Here is a 27,841-nt window from a genome sequence, read left to right on the forward strand (position 1 = left end):
CGACCAGGGATGTGAGGCCTTTTTGTCTCACGTCCGAATCTCAGTCTCAACACTTGCGAATATCCGGGAAGTATGAGATTTTCCCGATGTGTTCCCAGAAGAGTTGTCAGGTTTACTATCAGACCAAGAGTTAGAGTTTGGCATTGAATTAATGTATGATTTAGCCCCTAAATCGTCTCATCAACTATTATTCTTAATATATAACTAGTAGTTTTCCCTCAACACAGAAAACACAAAGCATTGCTCCTTTTGCTTTCCTGTGTCCATTGTTTTCAATTTTCATTCTACTTCCTCTGCTTTTTAATATGTCCATCTACTACAGGAAAATATTTTTCAAGAAATTATCCTTCCTTTCTAGAGAAGAGTAATATCAATCAATTACTTTTCAATTTTATTATTTAAATGTACAGATTTTAATGAACTGTGTGAATCTAGGAGGATGTCATCTACTTCACGATTATATCGATTAAGACGGTTTATTTCTAAAACAATGATTCTTTCAAATACAATTATTATTTTATTTATTTTAATTCTATTTATTTCAGTGCTAATAAGTGTATTTTTCAGTAATATAATAGGCGATAGCCTATAGCATGCATAGCCTATAGTTAAAACCTGTATGTTACTTACAATGAGCATAGCCTATAGCATGCATGAGCATCTAAATTATTATAAAGTTCGAAATCCCAGTACTTGCAGCTCTTTTAGAATAACTGAAAGGCTGCCTTTTAATACGACTTGTCCCATCAGGCAGAAGCCTTTTAGCATAAAATTCAACAACATATGCAAAGGATTCACCACTGCATACAAGAAATTCCACGTACATGGTTAAATTAACAATATAGGAGATCATTCACAAATTCTTCAAGGTAAAAAAAACACCCAGAAAATATATGGAGATGCATCCTATATTTGCATACTTCTGATTCTCGGTAACATCAGTTCTGCAACACTTGAGTCCAAGCTTTTCAAGATCATCCTTGAAATAATGGCAACCCCAAGCATTTCAACAATGAAGCTTCATTCTTCTCAATGAGAGGTATGCCAAGATACGGTAGCCGAAAATCATTGCAACCAGGGCACAAACTTCGTTCAACCCACTGTCTGTTTTTATGCCGTTTACTGCAGGCAGGATGCCTTGGTATTGTACCTTTAGAAGAAGCTTGTATGTGTGATAGTTGAATGACATATATCGGATCCAAGATATGAACACTGGTACTTTCTGCAACATCCAATAATGATGATGGTATGAGAATTCCGTGCGGTTAGTCAAAATTTCTAGCAAAGATTTGGTTGCTTACCTTAACAAAATAACCACCAGCCAGCATGAAGGTCATCACAGTTACTGATGCCAAAGTGGTAGCTCTCTTTAAGTTCATGAGTGTGGCTCCAATGGCTAGTCCAAGACCCTGAAAAAGTAGAAAATGTGATACCTTGGAGTTCAAACAATTGTTCAATTTTATGGTTTCTCCATGTAACAAGTAGCATACCTGGGCAGCAACAATGCAGAGGAAAACCGTTAGCGTAGTGAGGAAGAAGGGACTAGCACTCAGTCTCAAGCCTGCCATGAAGTAGACTACCAGAAGGAAAAGTACCGGTAATATCAGATCAAGTGGAAGGTCACTTGTAGTCCTAGCTAGAAAATATGCGCTCAATCGGTACATGTCGGCTGCTCTTTCTTTACCAAGCATGGCTCTTTCTTGAGGGAATGTGAAGATTGCTGTGAAAACAGGAAAGAAGCCCCAGAAGACAGCTATGAAGAACAGTAGCCCTGCCTGCATTGTCCCAAGGTTCCATTTATGACAAGTTGATATTTGTCTTAATCTCTAATGCTGTCAAGAGAAAAACAGATGGAATTTTACCTGATCTTGACGGCCTCTTGCGGTTTTACTATCCGATTCCCACCATAGTAATCCCAAGATGATTGCTGTTGAAAGAACTTGTGTGATCCTCAACCAGCTGAAATAATCATGCCTTCGTTCTTTGATCCCTCTACAGAATAAGATGCAATACTGTTGCCACCAGCTTGCACCCCATTGCCTCTTCGAAGAAGACACTTTCGACTTCAGCTCTTCGTCTAATGGAAGAGGAGCCATAAGTTTCCTCTTCTCACTATCTGCAAGTCTCGACTCATAGGCCTCCACAAGATACTGTTTTCAAGTGAAAGCATGTCATTAGGATATTGCTACAATCAACTAAGTGTAGAACATTAACACACCCCAAAATGCAGTCCATATTACCTGAGCTTCCCTCAGATTTTATAGTCATAGAGCTCCTCTTGTACTGAAAAAGAAAGAACGAAAGGATCTATGTAGAAAATTTTAGAGTTGAATTGAAGTTTACCTCATGAACAACTGATGGTGGAGGCTTTCCGTTTCCTGTTTCAGCTTCCGAATTCCCCATTTGAACTTTGTCTTCGAGCTCTAATGGCACAGAAATATCAGTTATGTTCCCATTTGCAAGGTCAAGAAGAAACTCTGCAGGGTTCATTGCAATTAGAGGGGAACAGCCAATGGATGAGAAATAAACCATTGCTTCTGAAGCTTTCCCAAAGTAGAGTAAACTGCCTTTCCCAAGAAGAATCAACTTGTCAAATTTGTGAAACAGTCTACTTGATGGCTGGTGGATTGTTGTTATCACTGTCTTCCCTACCTGCCATTACATGTGAAGATTCTAAAAACTGAGTAAAACCATGTTTTTGTTTCACATATTCTGAAAATGTTTTTGAAATAACAGTATTGCATCATACCTCAGCTATGTCTTGTAATGTTTGAATTGTTCTTAAAGCAGTTGTTGAATCCAAGCCAGAGGTTGGTTCATCGAGAAAGAGAAGAGAAGGGTTGATTATGATTTCATTTCCAATACAAACTCTTTTCCTTTCCCCACCGGACACGCCTCGAACGAACGATCCACCAATCATTGTGTCTTGACATCTGCATATCATTGTTTCAAGACCAAGCTATGTTGTTTACCACATAGTCTGAGATTCAATACCAGAGAGTTTACCTTTCCAAGCCTAACTTGTGAATCACATCGACGGCTCGTTTTTCCTTCTGCTGTTTCGTTAGTACTTTCGGCAGTCGCAGGCGGGCTGCATACGTCAACGTTTCTTTCACCGTAAGGTGCGGAAACAAGACATCGTCCTGAGTCACAAATCCTATCCTGCCATACATGATTAATTGTGATTCATCCAATGTTGCATGATGAATTAAGTTTGAGATTGTTACCTGCTTTTAAGAAACTTGGAATAAGGCTGATCATTATATGTAACGGAACCACCAACAGTGGACTGAGTTAACCGGCCTGCGAGAATATTAAGAAGTGTGGTCTTCCCACTACCTGAAGGTCCCATAAGAGCCAAAACTTCCCCGGGATTTACAGCGCCAGAGAACCCATTCAAGATATCCCTCTCTTCACAACTTGTTATTCCTTTGATAATCACCTTGTAGCTCACATCTGTGAACTGCAGTTCCAAGACATGAAATTGAGCATATTACATTCAAAAACACAACATTAGTCTCAGTGTAATAACAATATTTCCCCCATCAAAAGAAATCAAAACTAAAACTTCAAAAAACAAAAACAGTATGTATATCAGATATTCCATACCCTTCCTTCCTCAATGAAATTGTGCTTCAGAGGGTTGTTTTATGCTACTTTCTAAACTAAAGATGACTATCTAAACTAAATCCATGCCCTTTATAATATATATATATATATATATATATATATATATTGCAGGTTTCATTTGTTGGAAAGAAGGGAAGAGTCTTGTACAAAAATGTCCATGTAAGATGAGACTACTCCGTACAAGACAACCTGACAATGTTAGCCATGTTCTATGGGGATTGGCGTTGATCTTTACACAATTCTCCATCTCTTGCCTGTCCAAATACATATGGCACTCAAAATCAATCCACAGACCATTAACAAGCACATATGTGTTTCTTTTTTTCTTTTTTAATTTTTTGCAAGACCTGAAGATTGTTGTTGCTGATTAAACTTAATGATGACAATGGGGAGAAGAAAAAAACAAAGCATGCTGTTGATTGGTCTGTTTACCTTGAGATAAATTGGCAAAGTAGGTTCTGTCTGAAATTTCATCTTAGAGGTTCCAGCTTCAACATCTTCAGCTGCAAATGAAGATTTTACTAGTTTCTTCTAACAATATCTATAACATATTTTAGGCCATAAGTCAAGGCACATGTCTATACATTTATGATACTTGAATGGAACCTTAAAATGTTTATAGTATCAATTAATTTGGCATGGCCTCAGTCCCATTTAGGTGTGGGATTGAGAAATAAAGATGGCTATATCAGAGAAGCAGAAGAGATTTCAACGACATGGGGTCCTATTGTTCCATCATAATGTTAACGTTCCGTTATCTGCATTCACTCTTTCTACGTTTTGGGGTCCACTAATTGACTTCAATAAAAATAATTGAAGTATTATGAATATCTTCTATTGAGGAGGAACAAGAATAGATGTATTATTTTATATTAGGGCGAAAATTTGAAAAAAAAAATATTATAAATTTAGTGAACGTGAAATTATAAAATTTTAAAGATGTCTACAAAATATCTAAACTATATAAAGATTTAAAATTTTCGGGGATGTGATTGCACCCCAACATGCTTATAACCATCTATGAGGAGTTTGATGTGAAGCCTTCATGCTGAGTGTACGTGCTACAGTTAATTAAGCCTCAAACACTTTGTTTTAAGTTCCATTATATTTTAATCCTTTTTATGGATATTTCAGTCCCTTTAATACGTTGAAATTCAAGATTTACTCTCTATTTTAATTTATTACTATTAATTTCAAAATTCAAGTGGCTCAAGAAAAAAGTTGGTGACCAATGCAGTGGCCTAGTTTTTTTACCATTATGTGTCATTGCTCTCTATATTACCTTTATGGCTGAAAAAGGCACTGCCCATTTGAATTTTTTTAACATTATGTGTCATTTCAAAAATCATTATAACTCTTATTTTTAAAGTCTATAAAAATGTAGTTATAGCTTTCAATAAGAATACAGTTCTAAGTAAAATTTAATACTGAAATTACTTGCATTTGATTCAAATCATCATATTTTTTTCTTTAATAGAAAAAAATTAGACCCCTGTTGATTTTAAATAATAAAAATAAAAAGCATGCAAATAAGGCACAAATATTAACATAGTACTATATGTGTGTGTGAGATAAATCATCAACATATATTTGTATGTGCTAAAAATATAACATTTATTTGTTAATTATTAAATTCTTATTATTCTATTCTTTTCCGAAATTAATAGTAAAGAATTCCAAAGTCGCACATTAAGGTTCAAAGCAGTAGTTTGTGCATGAGAAAACTCGTATAAGAAAAAAAAAACTTACGTATATTATCGTCGCTTAAGGGTTTGGAATCGGCGATCTCATCCGCCGGCACAGTGAAGCCGGTGAACGAAAAAGACAACCCCAAACTAGCGCTAGAGGCGCGGCTGAGAGCCGCCCCGCTGCTCAGTTCTTCCAACTCCAGCTTCATCTGAGCACTCCTCGACTTCCTAATGTAAGTGTTGTTCTCGCTGCCGCCGCTGCTCCACTTCGGTGATGCACCGAGCACCAACCGTTTGCTCGGCTTCCTCGACGGAGTTCCACCACTTTCTGAGGTTCCCGGTGACTGATGTTCGTTTTGCCGCGGTGACTTGAAAGCCGCTGCCAGAGTCTCCACCAGTTGGTCCGATTTGGTTCGTGCCAAACTGGTTGAAGTAGTCGGTTTCTCCATTGAACAACTGCATAGGACACAAAACCCGAACTTCAATTTCTTCAAAAATTAAAATAAGATTGTTACAACATATTTATATCATTGAAAGAAATATTATATCCGACCCCCAAAGCTTTAATTTAGGTGAAATATATTGCAAAGAACAAAGTGACTAAATTTGTAATGTTCATCATAAAGAGGCAAGAAAAACGAAGTCTTGTTTGGTTGATAAGAAAAAAGAGTCCATGGTTTTCAATGAAAAATATGATCTTGAGTCGAAAACAAAAATGATACTTTGTTTTTCATTTTTGAAATTCAAGTAATCGATCATGTTAAGATCATACGCATACCTTGTTTTTTTTTTTATCCAAAATGGAAATCGTCGACGAAGAAGAAGAAAAGGGAATTAAATGAGTTGTTTTCCTTTGTGTGGTTGTTCAAAGTGCTCCAACTGTAACAATCCTCAGCACCACTAATATGTATGCATATATATAAGGTGCAATTAAAGAATGGGGAGATTTGAGTTACCCAAACGCCCTTTGAAGTCTTGGAAATTTACAAATACACATCCACGTAATACCACAACAGTGAGTCGGTGACACCATCACACTCAACGTGTACCACCATCACTGTCGTACACGTGTACGGACTTGGGAGAGTTTCATGGTTATGATTTTGGTTGTCCTTAAAAAATATCCCAACGTATATAACATTACAAAGATGTCGAAATACATTAGTTTACGAACATTTAAGACAATCGTATCGAAATCCAAATGAAATCTTGATGTCTTAATGTAGACAAAAACGACCAAGTGATTTGTTTGTGTTGATCGGATGGCTTGCATGCGTGGAACGTGAGGCTATGGTGTAGTTCTAGATTACCTTTCCATAGGGCAATCATTTTGGAGCTTTGTATATTTACCAGATGTTTTTATTTTCTTTGGGATTTTGGTTCTTATAGTTCTTGCAAACTGAATCTAATGTCTGAATATATGATGGCGATAACACCTTGAAACCTATAATTATTTTTTGTAATTGTGATATTCTTATTATGGTTTATTTCTTTCATCAATGACCATATTTTGTCATTTATTATCAATGCGATGGTTAATAATTTGTAGTTGATCATATTTCATGTCATAAACAAATTGAAAAGTTCAAATATAGTAAAAATATAATATCACAAAGTTTTATATATAAAGTTGACGGAAAAAGAAATAAAATAAAGTTCAAAATCGTCCATATGATGTCTAAAAAGAAAACGTGTTATAAGACTATCCTTCAAGTACCAGTCAAAATCCTAAAAGTCAAAGGGATATGAAAAGATAAAAATTAAGGTGGTGTTTGTTTTTGAAGAGGTAAAATATCTGCAGTCTGAGGACCACATCTGCAGGCATCTGCAGCAGAAGAGGTGGACCAAAAATTTGCAGTCTGCAAGAAGAAAACTATTTGTTTTTTAACGTCTGCAGACTGCTAAAATGAATTGAAATATAAATAAACTGATTTTTTAAACTTTAAAGAGTTTTGCAATACTGAGATTTAAATAATTTTAGTTTTATAATACTGAAATTTAAATAATACATACAACTACAATAATAAATTATTTAAAATAAATCAATCCATACAACTACAATAATAAATCAATCGATATTTTAAAATAAATCAATTCATACTAATAAATTATTTAAAATAAATCAATCTATATTTTAAAATAAATCAATCTATACTAATAAATTATTTAAAATAAATCAATCCATACAACTACAATAATAAATCAATCCATACTAATAAATTATTTAAAATAAATCAATCCATATTTTAAAATAAATCAATCCATAATAATAAATTATTTAAAATAAATCAATCCATACAACTAAAATAATAAATCAATTCACATTTTAAAATAAATCAATCTATACTAATAAATTATTTAAAATAAATCAATCCATATTTTAAAATAAATCAATTCATACTAATAAATTATTTTAAAATAAATCAATCTATATTTTATAATAAATTATTTTAAAATAAATTATTTTATAATAAATTATTTTAAAATAAATTATTTTAAAATAAATTATTTTATAATAAATTATTTTAAAATAAATAACCTTATTAAATTATTTAAAAATTATTTTAATAAAAAACCATATTTTATAATTGTTCTTGAAGAGGTTTGAAGACCTTTGAAGACATAAAATCATGTCTGCACCAAGAAGAGCTCGCGCAGACGTTAGAATAGTTTCTGTCTTCTAAAAAACAAACGGTCTGCGAAGCCTAATGTCTGCGCGTGGTCTAAGCGGCACAGACATAAGAGGTTTGAAGAGGTGGAACAGTGAAAACAAACACAGGCTAAAAGAGTGAGTTAATAAACTTAGTGTCCTCTAGTTGTAATAGATATTGTTAACACATATTAAATACTTCAGACATAATATAATGTGTAAATCAAAACAAATACAACAGTAAATTAATAATTCATTTTAGGAATAGTATAATAGAAATTTCACACAATGTTACCTTCTATCGTGAAAAAAAATAGGGAGGGGATAATGCCCTCAGAAGAGGATCTGAAGCAGAATCAGGACAGAGATATAATATCATGCAAAAAAAGGACGAGAATATAATCTCATGCATAATCAAGACGATGATATAATCTCATGCAGATACAAGACATATATATAATCCTATGCAAAAACAGGACAGAGATATAATCTCATGTAAAATCAGGAAGGGAATATAATCTCATGCAGAATCAAGATGGGGATATAACTCATACATAATCAAAACAATCATATAATCTTATCCAGGTGACATAAATGGATCAATATTTAAACTAATAGTGATACAACATTAATCAAAATTCAAATATATTACAAATAAATATAATTAGATTAAACATGTGTACAAATAGCAAAAATGCATCATAATAGCATAAAATATTAAATGTATTAAAATGGACAATGGAACACAGCTGTAGTAACTAATTGGTGCCAACTAATCTATATGTTTTCCACGATCAGTAGTACTAAGTCCTACATCTTGAGAACCTAATAATAACACACTACTGTATAAGTACGAAAATTATTTATCTCAACATAAATAGACTATTAAGTCACAAAATAACACTTACGTGTATATCAAGATGAACGCGTGGAATTGAACTAAGTCAAGCGAGAGTGGTCAAGATCTATCTAAGAGCGATACAAAGATACATGATCACTTTTAGAAAATAATACCCAAAAAATATTACAAAATCTCATAATTCAATTAAAATAATTAAGATTTTAAGCAATATATGACATAAAATAGGGCTTTTGTGTTAGAATTTGACAAAACAGACTGCATAATCATATTTAGGACTTCGAAAAACATAAAGGTAAGGGTCAACAGAAAAAATAACAAAAAAAATCAACGATCAAATTCAACAATCAATAGAGGGTTCGGGTCAGGGGCTTAGTTCGAGTCAAAATCAGTTTAATCATACCAGTCAAATGGATCAAACTTTTCCAGTTACACCGATCTAAAGTCAACCAATCCAGCCGCCTAAAACAATCTCACACACGCACGACAGCGTATGAGGGCGCGTGAAATACCTTATTGTGGCCAAAAAATTCAAAAAATATACGGGAAGTCACTTACGTTTGTAAGGTTTCTTGAAAGATTGACGAAGATGGGATTTTAACAAAATCTGAATATTAGACCCTCTCCTGATTACAAAGGGCGACACCAAACGACGAATCAAAGACACCGAACGGACAGGATCGATGAGACGTACACAATGATGCCAAAGATGAGAGTCACAGTGACTTCAGAAATAAAGAATTGATGAAAAATCGAGGTAAAGAGAGAGAGAGAGAGAGAACGTGTGAGAGAAAGAGAGTGATGTTTTTTTCAAATGAAAAAGAAAGTAACTGCAAAAGAAAGGGATATGGTTTCTTAACCCTAACTTTTTGTGTAAACTATGCTATAAACCCTCACTCTAGGGAGTTTTCAAATTGGTAATGAGGTTTTAAAAACACTCTAAATTAGTCCCCAAAATTTGACATGTGACACTTCTATTGAAACGAGAAATATGTCCTTCTGCTTGTAGTTATTGATGCACTACCCCTGAACCACTTAAATGACTACCCATTAGACAACAGATCAAAAAACACCTCATCCGAAATGAAATCTGTAAAGACCCTCATTAAGCTTCAGTGGAAATTTTTGCCTATTCTTTCTGATTCTATCTTTACAGTGTTAAAATCTCCTCCTATTATGACTGGAACAACCAACTCCTCGATTAATTATTTTAAGAGCTTAAAGAAATATTTTCTCTACTATTTATCAATCCAATGTGTCAATTAACATGAAGGGTAAACTAATTTGGAATCATAAATCGTTATTAATCCTTTCGCCGATCCACTTGCTGGAGAGTAAACTAATTTGCCTAAATACCGACCCAACAGCCTTCCGGTTAACCATTGATTAACATTCATCAACTTTGTTTCTTGAAGGTATACAACTCGCACTTTACTTAAACCAATTGTGCGACTAATTGCACGAACTTTCTCACTTTTCCCCAACTCACGAACATTCAAGGATAATACAACTAAATTCATTGAGAAAATAAAGTAGTACACAACAATGAAACACTACTTACATCACTAATAGCGCCCTTCAGCGAACTCAAATTCCTCAAGTCTTCCTATAGCTTCCCGCTTGGTTGCCAGAAACTCCACATCAAGAGTCTCCCCAATAGTAAAAGTGGCCCTTGCTTCGATTGTATGTGTTAAGCTCGATGAAGCTCGATCGATCAACCGAAAATGTGCCAAGAAGGGGTGAATTGGTTCTTTGAAGTTTAGAGCATGGATTTCAATAGCATTTGCGGTCACGTTTTCGGTCACGTCACGTTTATCGCAGTTGCGGACATAACGGATGTCATCGCGATCACTGCGGGTGTCGCGGTCGTGAATTTTTTTAAATTTTACACAACTTATCGTAAAACATAATAAAAATAATTATACTTATAAGGAATCATTTTTAATGATTTTTAGAATGTTTTCTAATTGAAAATGACATATATATATATATAATATAGTTTAACTAAATAAAAATTAGGACTAAATAAAATAAAAATAAAAGTTTACATTTTAAACTAAGGATTAAATTATAAATTCTAAAAGGTGAGAGGGATGTCAAATTAATAAATCCTTTAAATTATATTTTAAAAATTATTTTAAAAAATAAAAAACTTATCTCTTCAAATAATTTTAAAAATTATTTAAAAAAAATCATCTCTAATTTGAAATGGAAGACAACTCATAACTCACAATACTCTCAAATTATAATTTAATGATTTAAAATTAAAATTAATTCCCTCTACCCAAGCCCACTCCCACGCAAATCAACTCTCAACTCCCTACCCCTCTCACGGCAGAGCTCTCTCTGTCTCTTAAATCTCTCAACTCCCCTCAATATATTAGCTAAAATCAACTGAACCCCCATTCATCAAGCTACTGTAGTTAAAGGAATTAACAAATCTCAAACAAAAACAAGAAACTCAGAAAGCATAATCCATAAACAATGCAAATTAGAGCTTCAAACAAATAGAGGAAAGTGACAGTACATACCATCTTCAGCAAGTGAAGAAGAAGATGAATGAGCAAATATGAGCATAAAAACGAAGACCTATTTGTTTATCGACCAGCTCTCAACCAGGTACAACGCTTACTCATTTTCTCTAGCGTTGCTTACTTTTCTCTCTCTCTCTTTAATGTTTGCTCTATTTTGATGATGAGAGTAAGCTAAGGCAGTGGGTTCCTTTTATGCAAAAACTTGTGAATAACGGGAATAGCGTCCCATTATCGACGTTATTTACCGTTAAACACTAAATTGCGGTCGCGAAAGACCGTTATTTTCGTGATTTCGTTATCCACCGTAATTTTCCCGAATCTCGGTTTCGGACAACGGTACTACCGCGAAATAGCGGTAGATATTGCGGTTGCGTTCCTCTATTTGAAACCTACTTTAGAGAGTGCGGAGTATAAAGATAGGAAAATTTGCATAATGATTTATATTGGTTCAACTCCCTCAATGAAGTCTACATCTACCACTAAGCTCTTCACTTAGGATTTTCCAACAAATCCACTAATTTGTTCTTTTTTTCAATAACAAAAAGATAACATTTACAACTCCCTAGTTTTTCACTTGGCTAAAATAGAACCAAAACCCTTTAACAAAGGATAAGAAATGTGTAAATAGGAAGACCTCTCTAGGTAGGTGTTTACAAAGATTTAGCTTATAAAAACAAAACCTAAGGATATACAATTAAGCTCAAAACACAAATATTTACAAAAGAAAGAAAATAAGGATTGAAAAGTTTTTCTCTTGTGTTAGAATGCTTGTATAGGTGTTGTTCAACCTTCTTCAAGTGTCCTCAACTTGTTTTTATATGTTGAAATGAGTTACTAGTCGTTTCTAGCAGTTTGGGAAGGTTTGGAGCCATTGGAAGACTTTATGCACACAAAGTTTTGAAACTCTGGGAAAGTTTCGAAACTCTTCGAAAGAGCCGTTGGAAAAATATGACCGTTGGAGCCAAAGTATTGAAACTTTAGGAAAAGTTTCTAAACTCTTGAGATAGTTTTAGAACTCTTGAAAAGTGACAAAACTTTTTGGGAAACTGTATTGGAAAGTTTTGAAACTCTTGTAGAAGTTTCGAAACTTCTGGTCAAAATACCCATTTTAAGGTTTTGATTGGACTTTGAATTATTTTGATGAAAACTTTGAATAAATTCAATTTAGTTCAAAAACATTTTGCCCTTATTTGTTATATCAAAATATTAGTTCTACAATCTCCCCCTTTTTGATATAACAAAACCTTTGGAAAAAAGTTTTTGGCAAAATTTCCCCTTATCAACACATTTAATGAAAATGAGAAACATTTTTAGAAAATATTAAAGCTCCCCCTTTTTCATTCTTAAAATTGAATTTTTCAAAACTATACTTCTCCCCCTTTGTTATATAAAAGAAGTCAAACTTTAGGTTCAAAAATAACAATAGAGAGTAAGTAGAGAATCTTAGAATTAAAATCATTTGAAAAATCAAAAGTTCCCCCTCAACAAATGCATCCCAAACAAAAATTTAACTTTAAAAGCTTGATACTTAAAAGACATTGAATTTCAACAAAGATGAACAAACATGTTAGTAGCACATGAAATTCAATATATACAAGTCTAATGTACATTATGCAATGTCAATTGTTGTATTTAAGTGCATGTGCATAAAGCTGTCAAAAAATGTTATGCATTTAAAAAATTGATATCAATTGTTAGAGAGATATCATTTGTAATAAATCACATGCATAAACATTTAAATTAAGGTCAAAAATTAAAATCTGTAAAAACAACGCATTAAAACCAATTTTGACCAAAATTCATTATGATGAATAAACATTTATGAAAAATCATTAAAATTTAAAAAAAAATTATCACAACACTTTTTAACATACATGAGATAGAAAATCAACACAAAATCAAAATAAAAACATTAAGCTTAGAGGTTATACATTCCTTTTCAAGTGTGGCTAGATCATTTGAATGTATTTACTTTCATCGTCACTGGTCCCACACACCTACAAGAGAAATTTATGTGGATTTTGGTATCCAAATTGCTTTGGATCCTTGAACATTAGTTTCAATTCCCCTTGTTCTTTTGGAACCCATACTTGTTTAATTTTAAAACATTTTTCTTTCTTTAAAGGACAAGTATGTTCCATATGACCATGATAATGACAATGTGAGCATTTTGTCATTATGAAACTAGATGAATTATTTAAAATGATTTATTTTTCTTTTGTTAAGCATTCAAGCTTGACTTTTAAATCAAAACTTTCTTTTTCAAAATATTCAATTTTCATTTTTTGAAAGCTCTAAATCATTTATCAAAATTTCATTTTGATTTTCAAAGTTCATTTATGCTTTCAAACGAAAATCATTTTCAATTTTAAATTTTGAAATCATTTTCTTATATTTGGATTTCATGGTCTCAAACTCCAAACATAATCATTATATGCATCTTGTAACTCGTCAAAAGAATATGAATCGAATTCATTAGAGTTAGAAGATACCTTGGGCTCTTCTTAAATGGCCATGAGACATAGGTTGGCTACTTCATCATCGGAGTCTTCTTCATCACTCCAAGCCGCCATAAATGTCTTATTTTTGCTTGATCCCTTCTTCTTTAGGAGAGAATATTCATACTTGACATGTCCCATCCTTTGGCACTCAAATCATATTGGGGGACATTTCTTCTTGCTCGATTCATTCTTGTATTCTTTGGATGTCATTAATCGTTGGAATTTCTTGAAGAACTTGGTTATTTCTTCTTCTTCATCCTCTTCTTCACTTGAGGTGCTTTCATCTTGAGTAGAGGATTTCAAGGAAACACTTTTTTCTATCTTTTCTTGTTTATTTTCTTCTTCTTGTTTTTCCTCCTTTTACATCATCTTATGAGTGAGAAGGGAGCCAATAAGTTCATCAAGTGATAGAATTTTTAAGTTCTTCGTTTCAATGATCATTGTCGTCTTCAATTGCCAAGATTTTAGAAGAGAAAATATCATCTTCATAACAAGCTTCTCGTTAGGGATGATATCTCCATATCTCTTGATACCGTTGACAATCACGAAAAATTTATCTGTCACATCTTTGATCTCTTAATCTGGTTTCATCTTGAAATTCTCGTAGCTATGATTGAGAAGACCGATTTTCATTTTCTTCACTGCATTGGTTCCTTCATGAGTGAATTGGAGCTTGTCTCAAATCTCTTTGGCATTTGAACAAGAGAAGACTCTTCTATATTCATCAGGGTCTAATGCACAAAACAAAATGTGCATGGCCTTACCATTGAGTTGGAACTCTTTCTTCTCTCTTTCACTCCATTCCGCCATACCTCTAGTTGGAGTAGAGTGACCCGTCGAGATAGAGCTCCAAGCATCTAGATTGGTAGCTTAAATGAGAGCATCATCATATTCTTCCAATAAGCATAATTTTCTCTATTAAAATAGGGTGGCTTGTTAACCGGTTGAAAATCTTTGATGTAGTAAGCGTCGGAGGAAAAAGTCATATTCTCGATTGCTTTAAGAAATTGATAAGAGCCTACAAGGATCTTCACAAGGTTGTTAGACCTTCAATTATTGACCTGCTCTGATACCAATTGTAACATCCCAAAAGTTAAGTTAGTGACCAAAATGATTTTTTTTGAAATTTAGTGATCAAATTCATAAAAGATTAAAAGTTCAAGGACTTAATTGGAGGATTTTGGTGTTGGAGTTAATAGTAAAGTTTAAAAGTAGAAAGGGTACAATGGTCATTTGATAAGAAATATTTTTTTCCTTTATAAGGGAAAACCACATGGCATGAGAGAAAAGAAAAGAGAAGTTTGGAAACTTTGCTTCTTCTTCCTCATCTTTACCGTGAGCTCATTTCAAAGATGAGTCTCTTACAAGTTGATTATTCCTTAATTTTATGATGGGTTTTGATTCTTTGGGTATTAAGAAAGTTTAAGGAAGCTTAAAGATAAGTAAAAACTCAAAGGTGAATGAGTTATGAGAGATTAAGTAAATAGAGTTTTTAAGTGAATTATTGAAAATGAATGAGTAAATGGATTTTTAAGTTGAATTTGACTTGTCAAGGGTCTAATTAAGAAGTTAGAAGTAATAGAAGTGAATTACGAACATGTTAGAAATTTCGTAAGATTCTTGGTTTCAAGAATTAAGATGAGTTATTAAAGATGATGATGGGTTATATGGTTATAAGATTATTTGAATAAATATAGTTAAGTTTAAGGGTATGAAAGGGAGCAAGAAATAAAGGTTTTAAGCAGATATGAGTAAATTTCAGGTTTAAAAAGATGAATTCTTGGCATGGGGGATCGGTAATGTTCATCTAGTACCAATACTTCAAAGAGAAAAAGAATCAAAATTTGAGAGAGGGTATCGATGCTTTATGAATCAGTATCGATACCATAGGCTAAAAATTTATAAATCGTTCAAAGAGTATCCATACCAAAGGAGTAGTATCGATACTGGGGCATCGATACCATTAAGCAAGTATCAGTACTATTTTGAAATAAGGATTACAGAATCAAAAATATGTATCGATACCGTAGAAGGGTATCGATACTACAAGCATAGAGGTATCAATATTGTGCTTGTAGTACCGATACTACTTGAATTGGAATTTAGAAATTTTTGTTTTGATTAGCTTACAATAGTAAGAATCTTTGTGAGTAATTCGAATTCTGATATTTATTGGATTGTATGATTGTGTAGATAACAATCGAGAGCAAAATCTGGACAAGTCGATCAAGTAATAATCATCAAGAAAAAGATAAGAAATCGATATTGACTAGTGAGGCCAGGTGAGTGCATACTAGTGGTATATGATGTTTAATGAAAATAGGACTTGCGACGAGTCTATTTCCTATAGTAGAATGCATAAATTCATGAATGTAAGCATGTGTTTGATATGAGTGTATGTGTTACATGTTATTGCATATGTTACATGATCTGTATGAATATATGTTAGTGTGATAAGCCATATGAACCGGTATAAGTGATCTATGTGATTATATAAATTATATGATATGGACATAAGTAATGATATGAACATGTGATATGTGAACATAAGAGAACAAATTATAAGCTATGAGATCATACGAAAATGTTATATGAGTTATGTGATAAGAAACTATGTGATAAGAAGCTACGAGCCTATGTGATATGAATATATGAAATGATATAAATGATAATGTCTATGTTATGTGTCATGAGAGCTAGAGGTATAGTTGGCATGCCAAGAGTCGAGGGTTCTATGTGATCTTCGGGACATATATGTAATCTTTGGAAGATATATGTGGTACTTCGGTACACCTATTTGGTCAATTGAATTATGTATGTGGTCCTTAAAGAGTGGTCCTTCGGGACATACATGTGATATGTGGTCCTTCAGAACATTTCTATGCGGTCCTTCGAGACAAATTCATATGCCACTAAGTGGGAATTATACGAGCTGTGGTGACAGAATATGTGCACAACCTCTTTGAACTCACATATTTTTAGTTCTCAGAAGTATACATGGGCTAATAAAGAAATAACAACAAATATACTATATGTGATATATATGCTTTTGTGATATAAAATGTGTTATATAAATTATATGATTATGCGTATATTGTTTGGTTAAGAATGTTAGGCACAGAGCATATAACTAAGAGATATGAATGATAATAATGTTAATAATGATAAGAATAATAATAAGGATAATGAGATGATATGTATATGTATGTATTTATGTTTTGGGTGCATAGTGTGTCTTATAGTTTAATATGATTACATAAAGTATGCATAGTAGGAATTAGTAATGGGATGTTATATTTAAGTTTATTTATGCCTCATTAAGTCATCGACTTAGCGTGTGAGTGTTTCACACGTAGGTTCTGGAAGCAAAAAGAGAAGCTTAGAGGAGCAAGACATGTCAGTCTCTCCTTTACGAAGTTCAGATCAGAAAAGAGTTTTGAATCATGTGTGTTTTGTTATATTAAATATAGTTGGCATGTACTAAGAGAATTGAGTTGAATATGCTCTGATATGTTTTGTAAAACCAACTGATTTTAATTAATGAAAAATATTCATTTTCTTGGATTGTGAATTTAAATTTTAGCCAATTTGTAAAGAAAACATTCTGAAAAGTTATTGTGACACCTCAGACTCATATTCGGGTCGGATACGGGTTAGGGGTGTTACACCAATTGTTAGGCTCAAAACGATCAACCAAAAATGTACCAAGAAGGGGTGAATTGGCTTTTTGAAGTTTAGGGAGTAAGGAGTATAAAGATAGGAAAATTTGCTCAATGATTTATAGTGGTTCAACTCCCTCAATGAAGTCTACATCCACCACCTAAGCTCTTCACTTAGGATTTTCCAACAAATTCACTAATTTGTTCTTCTTCTTCTTTTTTATGCAAGGACAAAGAGATAACCTTTACAATTCCCTAGTTTTTCACTTGGCTAAACTATAATCAAAACCCTTTAACAAAGGATAAAAAATATGTAAACAAGACCTCTCTAGGTAGGTGTTTAAAAAGATTCAGCTCACAAAAACAAAACCTAAGGATATACAATTAAGCTCAAAACACCAATATTTACAAGAGAAAGAAAATAAGGATCGAAAAGCTTTTCTCTTGTGTTCGAATGCTTGGATAGGTGTTGTTCAACCTTCTTCAAGTGTCCTCCACTTGTTTTTATATGTTGGAATGATTTATTAGTCGTTTCTAGCCATTTGGGAAGGTTTGGAGCTGTTGGAAGACTTTCTGCATACAAAGTTTCGAAACTCTTCGAAAGAGTCATTGGAAAAATATGACTGTTTGAGCCAAAGTATCGAAACTTTAGGGAAAGTTGCGAAACTCTTAAGATAGTTTCAAAACTTTTTAAATGTATCGAATCTCTTTGGGAAATTGCCTTGGGAAGTTTTGAAACTATTGTAGAAGTTTCAAAACTTTTAGTCAAAATACTCATTTTAAAGTTTTGATTGGACTTTGAATTATTTTGATAAAAATGAATAAATTCAATTTAGTCCAAAAATATTTTACCCTTATTTATTATATCAAAATATTAGTTCTACAGTTTGCAGTTACCTAATGTCATTGTTTGGAACTTGTGGGTCCTTGATGATAGAATAAGAGATACTCCTAGAAGGAGAAGATTCATGTGCCTTAGTTTATTTTTCTCCTCTTACCATTGATTTTGTATTTATTTCTGATTTTTTGTTTTTCCTTACCCCTTTTGCTTTAGCAGGCCCCACTATATACTCAATCCAACCATTAGAAAGCTTATTTATAAAGCTACTGATCATTGTAATAGGAATATCAAGATAATTAGATCCATTAGAGTTGGGTTGCACATTTTGAGCTATATCTAGCGGCTCATCTCAATTCAAATCACTACATTCTGTTCATACCCTCAAATGACTGAGTTTTTTACGAGTGAATCATCCACGAGATTGACAACTACTTTCTATTCGGATCTACACCATCTTGATTCTTCTTGGCCCTCAATTCTATTTTGCTATAGTGTTCTATTGTGACGGCTTCCTAAGAGAACATCCTTGATTATTCTTGAATCTTTAAGCATTCATGTTCTCTTCCAATGTTTCTGACTTGGACCTCTTTTCATAAAATCGTTCTTCTTTCTTTCCTTGGTAAAAAGGTATGTATTTAAAAATAAAACATACATGGTTTATTATTATATGTCTCGTTAAAATCCCTCTAATACTAGTTGGAGGAAAATAGTACATATAATAATAAGAAAAAAAGGCAAATAAACAACAAACAAAAGCAACCTTCAAAACCATATTTCCCCTGAACATGAGTAATTCCACGGTTAATGGAATACCCATATATTTTTCTACCACCACTTTGATAGGGAAGTGGTAGCAAATTAATGAATGTTGCTCTTGTTGAAGAATCAAACGTGATGTTATCCTGGTCTTTTTTTCCAAGGCTTGGACGAGTTGATCATTTGGAAGAGTTATTATTTATTCTTTTGATGTGAGCCTTGTGATGCATGTATCATCCTTCTTTTCTTCAAAAATATTCGACCTCGAATCTGAAACATTAAAGGGAGCAACATTAGAATCGTTTAATGATTCATTCACACTATGCTTACCGAATAGATATGCTTTGAATCTTCGAGACTTTGTACTTCTAATAGGTTCAGGTAGAAACATTAGTCCAAAGAAGCATGTATTATCATTATGGACTCTGGTGCATGTATCACACCTCTTGGAATTGTTGTGTTAGCCTCCGATGAGTTTCTGAATCTAACAAAAGCAAAAGTGGTTTTGCTCGACAACCTCTTCGCATTCCGGTAAGCAATATATAGGTCCAAAACAATCTCATAACCTTGGAAAGCTTCCTATGTGTAAAAAGATAGATCATTTTGTTAACGTTATCTACAAACATTGCAACTACTATGCTTTTCCGATGATCTCGACTCCTCCGATGATCTTGACCCCTCATTGTTAAATTAAGGTGATTATAAGTGGTGAATTAAGCAGTTATCTTTTTATTATATTATATGTTTTAAATATATATATCATATAAGAAAATATTATTAAGAACATTAAGAGGTAAACATTGAATAACTCTCGATAACTTTTCATTAAATTATTGAAGTTTTGTATCTATATTATTATCAATATAATTAAATTGTGGGTAAATTAAAAAATTTGATAACTGAACTTTCATGTGATTCGTATTTTACTTAGTGTACTTTCAAAAAAATTAATTTACTTACTTAACTTTTAAATTGTTCATATTTTGATCACTTAATCGTTAAATTGCTAATGGTATTATAACATGACAATCTCTACAAAAACGATATCGTTTTATTTCCTTGAAAAAATAAATCTAAATCAAAACTACACCATTTTAGATCTTCATTCTCCATCACTCATATTTTTCACCCTATATATTTTTTTCCTAGTTTCACCTTTTTTTTTTCTTCCTCACCAATTTCCCCATCTCTCTCCTCAACTGCTCATCTTCTTGACCTATTTGTCTTTATTCTCCATAATCATTTCTGCTGCAACCTTGGCACACTGAAGGTGGCGAAGGAAAACTGATTCATCAATGGTTGTTTGCAAGCGCCTCCTCTCATCAAACCATTGAATCAAATCCCGAATTTCACATCGCATTTAGATGTATCCCAATCTCGAAATCTATTGGTGCTATGGTAGAGCCCAAACCAAAGTCATTGTATTCCTTCTCAAATAAGCACGTAAAAACACCACGTATATTTGAAAGAGTAAATGAAGAGATTAAAGTTGTGATTTATACTTCATCTCATAAGGAAACTAATGAAAACATAAAGGTATGCCATCCTTTAGGTAACAAGAAATATTAAGACAACTTTTTGCATGTTCTGGTTCTTGCCATGTTTGTTTTCTGGAAATCATATTGAAACATTATGAAATTGCTCATTGTTGTACAGCCTTTGTTGATGTTTGCTCGGAGAGTGATGAATCCATCATTCTTTTTCTAAGAACACATCTAAAAAAAATCATTTTTCTCTCTCAAAAATCCTTCAAAAACCATCTTCTTTCTCTTGCAATCATATTTATCATACCCATAAACTGCACTTCATCGTCACCTCAATAAAACCTCTTCTCTCTCTTGAAACCATTCAACTGCTGGTTCTTCAGTGTTGAAAAATCTTCTTCTTCTCCTCCGATCAAGTTTCCTTTCACAATAATTTTTAGGTTAGGGATTTTAACCGTAAAAATTATTTTTTAAATATTAATCTCTGTTTTATTAAACATAAATATTATGGGGTGATGGAGAATGAAGACAAATAGGTGAATAAGATGAACAGTTAATGGGTGGTCGTGGGAAATAAAAATCTTTTATTTTTTTCTGACGTCATAGTCTATGTGTCTTTTAACAATTAAAAATCATTTCTTTTAAGTCATATCATAATGGTGTGAGAAGATTCAAAAACGAAACAGCGTAAAACGATGTGGTTCGATCCAGCTCATAAACAAAATGAGAGGGATGTTTTTTCGACTAATAAGAAAAGGGTATAACTGTCAATGCGAATGGGATGTTTTTTATTTTCTTCGAAAAGGAAGATGAGTGTCTAAGATAAGGGGGGCGTCCGCTGTCGACCAAAAACAAGAAAGGGTCCCCCCCCAAACCCCAAAAGGACAAGTTTGGTGGGATCATTTCATATGTCTGTCTGCCTTTATTGGGTGTCATTGTTTGGTTCACCACCACCAACCACGTGTCCAATCGTATCAGTTTGTTTAATATTATTGAATCTCGTTTTCCTAATTATCAATATATTAACGGAACTATCACACCTTTTAATACCGAAAGTCTTAGCTCATTAAATAAGTTTTGACGCATGATTTTCTCATTAACTACAGTCAAAGCAACATTTTAGATTATTTGATTCCCTTGACAAGCTTTATTTGTAATTTTGCCACAAGTAATATATAATAAAATGGCATTTGATTTCCTTTGTAATTTTTTTTTTTGCTTAAAAACGAATCCAGGCAGAATTTCTAAATTTAAAAGTTAGGGTAAACTAATTCAGTGGCCATTGAACTTTTGATAGCATCTTGATTTGGTCTTTAAATTATAAAAAATTTCGAGTTTTTCATTATTTTTCGAATTTATTTTTTTTCAATATATTGTTAAATTATTAATGTCATGATGATATAACTATTATCTTTCTTTATTTTCTATATAAAAAAGGGCAACTTTGTTGAAAATTGAATTTCGGTGAACCAGCTTGCACCGAAAGTTGAAAAAGATTTCCACTGAATGTTAAAAACAAAATAAACAATTCCGCCGAATGGTGGAGTCAACAATTGGTTGTAATTGTTGAATTTTTTACAATGGTAAAATAATAATTTAGTCATTGTACTTTAGGGTATTTATAAGATTAATCTTTAAGCTTCAACTATAAATACCCTAGCTCATTTAGCTTCAAAATCATCCCAAATCATTCTAGCTTTCTCCTAATACTAGAGAATTTAGAGAGTTTTATTGAGAGTTGTTTTCTCTTTTTTATCAAGAGAGAATTATCATTGTTTTCTCCTTTGTGGATCGAGAGAAGTTATAATTCCTATTTCTCATAGTGAAATTCTTCTACTGTTGCCCGTAATTTTTACCCTATATTATTTAGCGGTTTTCCACGTAAATTTGGTGTCTTCTTTATCTTTATTTTTATTTTCTCAAATTATCAGTTGTGATTTTGCTCTATCCAATAGCCGTCTTCCGCAACAATTGGTATCCGAGCCAAATTTGAGTGTAATATTTGTTTATTGTCTTTGTGGTTGTCACCAAAAGGTGGATCCTCCAACATAAGAAAGTAAGAAGGTATTACTCATTCTTTGAAGGTTCCAGAGAACTATTCACGATAGTAAAATAGTGGGAGCTATCCGTAATAGAAGCTATGGCAACGAAATTTGATATTGAAAAATTCAATAGGAGAAATTTCTCATTGTGAAAATTGAAGATGAAGGTTATCCTGAGGAAAGACGGTTGTCTAGCAGCTATCAATGAAAGACCGGTAGATTTCACAGATGACAGCAAATGGATCGAAATAGACATGAATGTTATGGAAAACTTTCATCTAGCATTAGCAGATGAAGTATTGTCAAGCATCGAGGAGAAGAAAACAGCTAAGGAGATATGGGATCATCTCACCAAATTGTACGAGGCCACATCCTTAAGATGTACAATAGGAGAACAAAAATGAGCTGAACTTCTACTTCAAAGTCTACCCGATTCGTATGATCAACTCATCATCAACTTGAAAAATAGTAATGTCACTAGTCTAGTCTTCGATGACGTTGCAACTGTTGTTCTATAAGAAGAAAATCGGCGCAAGAACAAGGAAGACATACAAGTAAATCTGCAACAAGCAGAAGCGTTAACAACGATGAGAGGGATATCAACAGAACGTGGCCAAAGTAGCACTCACAAACATGGTAGATTGAAGGCGATAAGCAAAAAGAATTTAAAGTGCTACAATTGTGGAAAGAATAGTCACTTGAAGAAGGATTGTTAGAGTCTAAATAAAAATTTCAATCCATAAGGCAATACCGCAAACACTTCAGATGATGGAGATGCTCTATGTTGTGAAGCATCAACCACCGTGGAAGGCAGAAAAAGATTTACAGATATATAGCTCATTGATTCGAGAGCAACATATCACATGACCTCAAGAAGAGAATGGTTCCATCATTATGAACTTGTCTCAGGAGGATCTGTGTATAGTTGCAATAATCATGCCTTAGAGATCGTTGGCGTGGGGACCATCAAATTGAAGATGTACGATGGAACAATTAAATCTGTTTGAGATGTGCGGTACGTGAAAGGCCTGAAGAAAAATTTATTATCCTACGGATTGTTGGATAATAATGCAAGAAAATTTGAAACATGGAAAGGAATCATGAAGGTGTTCTGTGGAGCGCTTGTGGTGCTGAAAGGTGAAAAGATAGCTGCAAACTTGTACATACTGAAGGGAGAGACTTTGGTAGAAGCAGAAGCCTCTGTTGCCTCATGTAGTTCAGATTCTGCAATGCTATGGCATCAGAAACTTAGACACATGTCAGAACAAGGAATAAAAGTCCTTGTGGAGCAAAAGCTACTTCCAGGCTTAATAAATGTATCACTTACTTTGTGTAAGCATTGCATAACATGTAAACAGCACCGGTTGAAATTTAACACATCAAATTCTAGAGCCAAAAGTGTTATAGAATTGTTCACTCTGATGTATGGCAAGCACCAGTTACATCCCTAGGTGGAGAAAAATAATTTGTCTCATTTATTGATGACTACTTCAGGAGATGTTGGTTGTACCCTATTAAGAAGAAGTCATATGTGTTTTCAACTTTCAAAAACTTCAAAGCGCGGGTGGAACTTGATTATAGAAATAAGATCAAGTATTTCAGAACATATAATGGAGGATAACACACAAACGAAGAATTTGATGACTTTTGCAGGAAAGAATGCATCAAAAGACAGTTCACAGTGGTGAACACTCCTCAACAAAATGAAGTGGCAGAGCGGATGAACAGAACCTTGTTAGAAAGAACAAGAGCAATGTTGAGGGATGCAAGCCTAGAAAAATCATTATGGGCAGAAGTAGTCAATATCGCCTGTTATTTGGTGAATCGAGCTCCATCAACTGCAATAGAGCTGAAGACACCAATGAAGATGTGGACTGGTAAACCAGCTGATTATTCAAACCTCCATGTATTTGGAAGTATTGTGTACGTGATGTGCAACTCCTAATGTATTTCAAAGCTAGATCCAAAATCCAGGAAATGCAAATTCTTGGGGTATGCTGATGGTGTAAAGGGGTATCGCTTGTGGGATCCCACTGCCCTCAAAGTGATCATTAGAAGGGATGTTATCTTTGTAGAAGATAAGCTACAAAGAAAAGAAGAATATGGTAGCGCTGAAAAGTCAGAGACTACACAGATATATATGGAAAAGGAGTTTGAACAAGGAGATTCTTCTGAAGTAGAACCAGCACATGATGAACAAGAACCAGAGAGTTCTGAAGCTTCAACAACTCGCCAATCAGATCGTGTGAGAAGACGTCCCAATTGGCACTCAGATTATGTTATAAAAGGAAATATTGCATACTACCTTTTAACATGTGACGGTGAGCCATCAACATACCATGAGGCAATAAAAAACTCAAACGCTTCACTATGGATGATGGCGATACAAGAAGAAATTGAAGCCCTTCATAAAAATAATACACGGGACCTTGTGTCACTACCACAAGGAAGGAAGCCAATTGGTAACAAATAGGTCTTCAAAATCAAGCGAAATGGTAACGATCAAGTGGAGAGGTATCGTGCAAGACTGGTGGTCAAAGTATATGCTCAAAAAGAATGTATTGATTTCAATGAAATCTTTTCTCCTGTGGTTCAACTAACAATAGTTCGAGTAGTCTTGGCAATGTATGCTACATTGAACTTACATCTAGAGCAGCTAGATGTTAAAACAACTTTTCTTCATGGAAATCTTGAAGAAGAGATTTACATGCTCCAGGTTGAAGGTTTTGAAGAAGACGAAAAGAAGAACTTAGTTTGCAGGTTGAACAAATCTCTGTACGGTCTAAAGCAGGCGCTTAGGTGTTCGTATAAGAGATTTGATTCCTTCATTATGTGCCTTGGATACAACAGACTTAACACATACCCTTGTGCTTATTTCAAGAGGTTTGGTGATAACGATTTTGTTATATTGCTGTTGTACATGGATGACATGTTAGTTGCAGGACCCAACAAATATCATATTGAAGAATTAAAGGGACAATTGGCTAAGGAATTTGAAATGAAGGACTTGGGATCAACAAACAAGATTCTAGGGATGCAAATTCACCGAGATAGAAGTAATAGGAAGATTTGGCTTTCACAAAAGAATTACTTAAAGAAGATATTATCACGATTCAGTGTGCAAGATTGTAAGCCAATTTCTACCCATTTTCCTATTAACTTCAAATTATCCTCCAGTATGAGTCCTAGCAGTAAAAAAGAGAGGATGGAGATGTCTCAAGTGTCGTATGCATCGGCAATGGGAAGTTTAATGTTTGATATGATATGCACAAGACCAAACATTGCACAAGCAGTGGGAGTGATTAGTTGGTACATGACGAATCCAGGCAAAAAGTATTGAGATACAGTAAAGAGGATCCTGAGATACATCAAAGAGACCTCAAATGTTGCATTATGTTACAGAGGATCAAACTTACTAATTAATGGGTATGTAAATTCCGCCTATGCAGTGGATTTGGATAAATGCAAATCTACTACAGGATATGTGTTCAACGTTGCTGGTGGAGCTGTAAGATGGGTTTCAAAATTGCAGTCTGTTGTGGTTACATCCACAACAGAGGAAGAATATGTAGAAGCTACACAAGCCAGTAAAGAAGCAATTTGGTTGAAGATGCTATTGGAGGAGCTTGGGCACAATCAAGAGTATGTCTCTCTGTTTTATGACAGTCAAAGCGCCTAGCATCTAGCAAGGAATCCAACATTTCATTCAAGGACAAAGCACATACGGTTCAGTACCATTTTATTCGAGAAAATGTGGAAGAAGGGACGGTAGATATGCAAAAGATCCATACCAAAGATAACATAGCAGATTTCATGACGAATGCAATCAATGTTGATAAATTTACCTGATGTCGATCATCCTGTGGCCTGTCAGAGACGTAAGCAACATGAAGGTACAAGGTAGAAAGAATGGTGTGAAGATATGATTGTTCCAATCAAATCTTCAAGTGGGAGATTGTTGAAAATTGAATTTCGGTGAACCAACTTGCACCGAAAGTTGGAAAAGATTCCCACCGAATGTTGAAAACCAAATAAACAATTCTACCGAATGGTGGAGTCAACAATTGGCTGTAATTGTTGAATTTTTTATAATGGTAAAATCATAATTTAGTCATTGTAATTTAGGGTTTTTGTAAGATTAGTCCTTAAGCTTCAACTATAAATACCCTAGCTCATTTAGCTTCAAAATCATCCCAAATCATTCTAGCTTTCTCCCAATACTAGAGAATTTATAGAGTTTTCTTGAGAGTTGTTTTCTCCTTTTTATCAAGAGAGAATTATCATTGTTTTCTCCTTGGTGGATCGAGAGAAATTGTAATTTCTATTTTCTCATAGTGAAATTGTTACAGTCATATCACCCAATATTCGTTATTCATCCTATTTCATAGTAAGTCCAATACTAAAATGTTTGCATTTCATTTTTTTTTCTTCTTCTTATATCAAATTTTCTCGAAATTCACTTTAAATTAATAAAAAATCATTAAAAGTTATATTATTAAAAATTAATATCCTATAACTACCATCTAATGATACCAATATGTTATATATCTTCTCGATAGAATATTTCTTATCATTCATATTTTTCGAATAAACAATTAAATCCCCAAATTAGAAAAAAAAAATCCTAAACTCATAATGTATTCTTAATTTCATGAGTTCTAAAACAATTTATGCTAAATCGATAGAATGATAGAAAATGATAATACGAGTACATCAAAATTTAAGTGATCGTAAAAGACATCTAAGAATATCAATTTTCTATAACCTCAAGTATTAGTGAAAAATATGATAAGATAAAAATAATAATAAATATCATATCAACAAGAAATGAATAAAGTTTATTTTTAATTTTCATGTTAACACTAAAATATCATACTACCTGATTGTAAATTGTCTAATAATAAAAATTAACTCAAAAAATTAATGATAAATTGATGTTCAAATTTAGCTGGAAAAGAATAAGTGTAAAGTTGAAGGGAAAATTTATCTCAAGTGATACCACTCATAGCCATAAAATATCCTTTATGTTCAAGGAATGTGTTCAAAACTCATCTTATACTAAAAGATGTTTCTCCGATAACGAAACTCATCTGGGGAATAATATCAAACGGGTTTAGTAGAGTACAAACATGGAGAACTAAAAGTATTATTATATTTTATTAGGGACTTAAGTAAGATTTTATATTAGTGAACGAAC

General features: G+C 33.3%; 1 protein-coding gene across 3 annotated transcripts; it reads right to left on the minus strand.

The window, feature by feature from the left end:
• Nucleotides 1-754: 754 nt before the first annotated feature.
• Nucleotides 755-27,841, minus strand: LOC120155155 (ABC transporter G family member 22-like). Of its 3 annotated transcripts, XM_039166739.1 has the most exons (12): nt 27,838-27,841; nt 20,274-20,284; nt 5,380-5,774; nt 4,063-4,133; nt 3,228-3,463; nt 3,007-3,162; nt 2,750-2,933; nt 2,344-2,652; nt 1,863-2,150; nt 1,491-1,775; nt 1,302-1,409; nt 755-1,222 (listed from the first exon to the last, which is right to left on the minus strand). In XM_039166739.1, the coding sequence occupies exons 3-12, from the start codon at nt 5,765-5,767 to the stop codon at nt 1,007-1,009; spliced, it is 2,241 nt and encodes a 746-aa protein (XP_039022670.1). In that variant the 5' UTR covers nt 5,768-5,774; nt 20,274-20,284; nt 27,838-27,841; the 3' UTR covers nt 755-1,006. The 3 variants fall into 3 exon arrangements, with proteins under 3 accessions (XP_039022670.1, XP_039022677.1, XP_039022684.1); XM_039166746.1 differs by lacking the exons at nt 20,274-20,284; nt 27,838-27,841 and adding an exon at nt 3,825-3,884 and having other exon boundaries at nt 5,380-5,450; XM_039166753.1 differs by lacking the exons at nt 4,063-4,133; nt 5,380-5,774; nt 20,274-20,284; nt 27,838-27,841 and adding an exon at nt 3,820-3,884.

This window comes from Hibiscus syriacus, unplaced genomic scaffold, assembly GCF_006381635.1.
Source record: "Hibiscus syriacus cultivar Baekdansim isolate YM2019G1 unplaced genomic scaffold, ASM638163v2 tig00002840_pilon, whole genome shotgun sequence".
In the NCBI taxonomy this organism is placed as follows: domain Eukaryota; kingdom Viridiplantae; phylum Streptophyta; class Magnoliopsida; order Malvales; family Malvaceae; genus Hibiscus; species Hibiscus syriacus.